At 35.3% G+C, this 2,500-nt stretch overlaps 1 protein-coding gene across 2 annotated transcripts in view; it reads right to left on the bottom strand.

The window, feature by feature from the left end:
• The window catches only part of LOC144519103 (atrial natriuretic peptide receptor 1-like), a 111,042-nt gene that overhangs the window by 27,090 nt on the left and 81,452 nt on the right, over positions 1 to 2,500 (bottom strand). For both annotated transcript variants that reach the window (XM_078252001.1, XM_078252002.1), the window contains exon 7: positions 49 to 184. In XM_078252001.1, the coding sequence (XP_078108127.1) occupies positions 49 to 184 (136 nt within the window). The remainder of the gene's footprint in view (positions 1 to 48; positions 185 to 2,500) is intronic.

The raw sequence follows: 2,500 nt of genomic DNA, 5'->3' as shown, positions 1-2,500 counted from the left end.
ACAACAACGTTCAACTGAAGTAAACTGGTTCTAGTTTTGTCCACTGACTTGTGAGGCAGGCAGGGTTGTCGTTTTTGAAGCCGCAGACGGGAACATCGCGAGGACGAACTCCACCCAGCCACTGCAGTGTTGTTCCAGGGATGGCAGTTAGCTGCTCCTCTGAACTGTTGTACACCAAAACTATCTGCAACAAAACAGAATGAAAAAATACAGGTTTTAGAATTTGACTTTATGCAGATGACCCTCTTCTTTGCTTTTATAATAATTTCTCATGCTGAGCTCAGTTTACTGCAAGTATTAATATCTGTTGCACCTGTCAATGTTTCAGGGGTGGAAGAAGTATTCAGATCTTGTACTTGAAGGTATAATATGTAATATTCCCGCATTGAAATGTCTAAAAATTACTAGATCCATGTTCTATATTTAGTTGTGTACTTACATAAATATTAAACATACACTTGCCCGAAGTCATTCAAACATATCAGATTCAAATTCTATTCAAACATTATTTCAGCTAGCTGTTATACATGAAGGAAAAGACGGAACGCCAGGAGAAAATTAATAAACGAAGGTGATGGTAAACAAAACGTCACACACTGACAATTAGCATCTACGTTACATCAACAGCTACAGGAAAATAAACGTTAAAGTTTATGCTACACCCTTCCACCAAGTTTTAAAGAAAACTAGGCCAGTAGTTGTTCCATGATCCCAAAACATAACCTTGTCCGATGTACTAACAATTTTCTACTGTATATGTTATTGTTCACCTGGAAGGCACTGTTGTTGTTCTCGATTTATTTAAACCTAATTTCTGCTAGCTGGTATACGTGAAGGAAGAGACGGAAACATAGGTAATGGTAAACAAAACGATATGCATCGGCAGATATTAGCACTACGTTACATCAACAGCTACAGAAAATTGATGTTAAATCTTTACACGGAAGATTACTGTAACAATTAATTTTATCAAAACTTAACAAAATGTCATGACTTTTCCAGGTGTTCCGAGGGCACGTCCACCAAAGGCAATGCCCCCATCTCGTAATGTCAACGGAAGCGAACATGGGCGTGAATTTCCTCAGTTGGGAAAGCCAATAAACATACATTTTCTCAAGAGCATGCTTGTTTGTTTGTTTTATTTGGATCCCCATTAGCTTCAGCATAAGCTAAAAGCTATTCATCCTGGGGTCCTATAATCTGTCGTATGACAATTTACGACATCACATTACACACCATACACACAAAGACATTACTTCACATTTATTACACAACATTTGAAAATACAAATGATATTTAAATTTTACAGTTAATGCAATTAATCAAAAAAAGAAAAGACATGTTTTGAAGGAGACACAAATAATACAGCAAAAAATGTACTTGTAGAGGATGTTATGGTTGTGGTAGTTGAGGAACTCCAGTGAGTAGGCTGGTAAAGCTAGTGATTCTTTTCTCTAACACAGATGATGCAAGCAAGCTAGCTAACTAGCTTTAATTAAATGAAGAAATTAGTCAAATGTAACAACTAAATGATTCATTTACAAACTCTTGTCAAAACGTAGGATAGCACAGTGCTCTCAGCAGATGAAGGTTAACTTTGTACATATGTTAGCATAAAAGCATGATGGGTAGAATTAGCAGGCTAGCTAATTAACTATAACAAAAAGCTATTAAATAAGCTGACGTTACCAAACAAGCTAGATCAGGCATGTCCAAAGTCCGGCCCAGGGGCCAATCACAAGAGCAAGAGTCATATGTTGTAAAGTGAAATCTTAACAAACTTTGTATTACTCATAATAAGTCATGTTTAAAATGAACATTAGGTTAAGATATTTATTAACTTCATGGAAGTTTAAGGTATTCCATACCGCTATTATCTGACTACAGACGTAAAAGTAAGGCAGAATAGTTTTGTTCACGCCTGAGTAGTGTAGATTTGGTTACATTGCCATTTAAAAAAGTCAGAAGGGACAATTGTTCCACGGACATCTTCACAGTTTTAAATCTGGCACTCTTTAAAAAAGGTTTAGACACCCCTGTGCAGCTTATCAGAATTTTTGGCCCAACTGTAGCCCGTGTTTTTTTTCTCCTCCCGATACACAGCCTACAGGCCATAGTTCAGGTTTGTTTATAATGGCAAAGTACTTATATCTCGCTTCGTTTCTTCATTACGTTAATTTAGAAAAAATGTTTGAAACATTTCGTTTGTTAAAGTAATGTTAATGTTTTTTAAATTGACAACCACGGTTTGTTTGTTTGATCAATTAAGCCTCTTAAATCAACACTTACAGTAAGATCCATGACTATAAAACACTTTAGGCATATCAAAATGTTAGTTTAAATGTTTTTTTAGCAGTAAAAAGTCCATAAATTTGACATCACATATGTGTGATCTGTCTTCGTGTCAGTGGGATAAGTTATAAAACCTCTATCTCTGTTTTTGAAATCAACAACTTCATAGTTTATTTAAATTACATACCATTTATTTTATTTAATTAAT

The sequence above is a fragment of the Sander vitreus genome, chromosome 6, assembly GCF_031162955.1.
Source record: "Sander vitreus isolate 19-12246 chromosome 6, sanVit1, whole genome shotgun sequence".
Classification (NCBI taxonomy): domain Eukaryota; kingdom Metazoa; phylum Chordata; class Actinopteri; order Perciformes; family Percidae; genus Sander; species Sander vitreus.
Note: the sequence above shows the minus strand (reverse complement) of the source record. Positions and strands in the feature narration are given on the sequence as shown.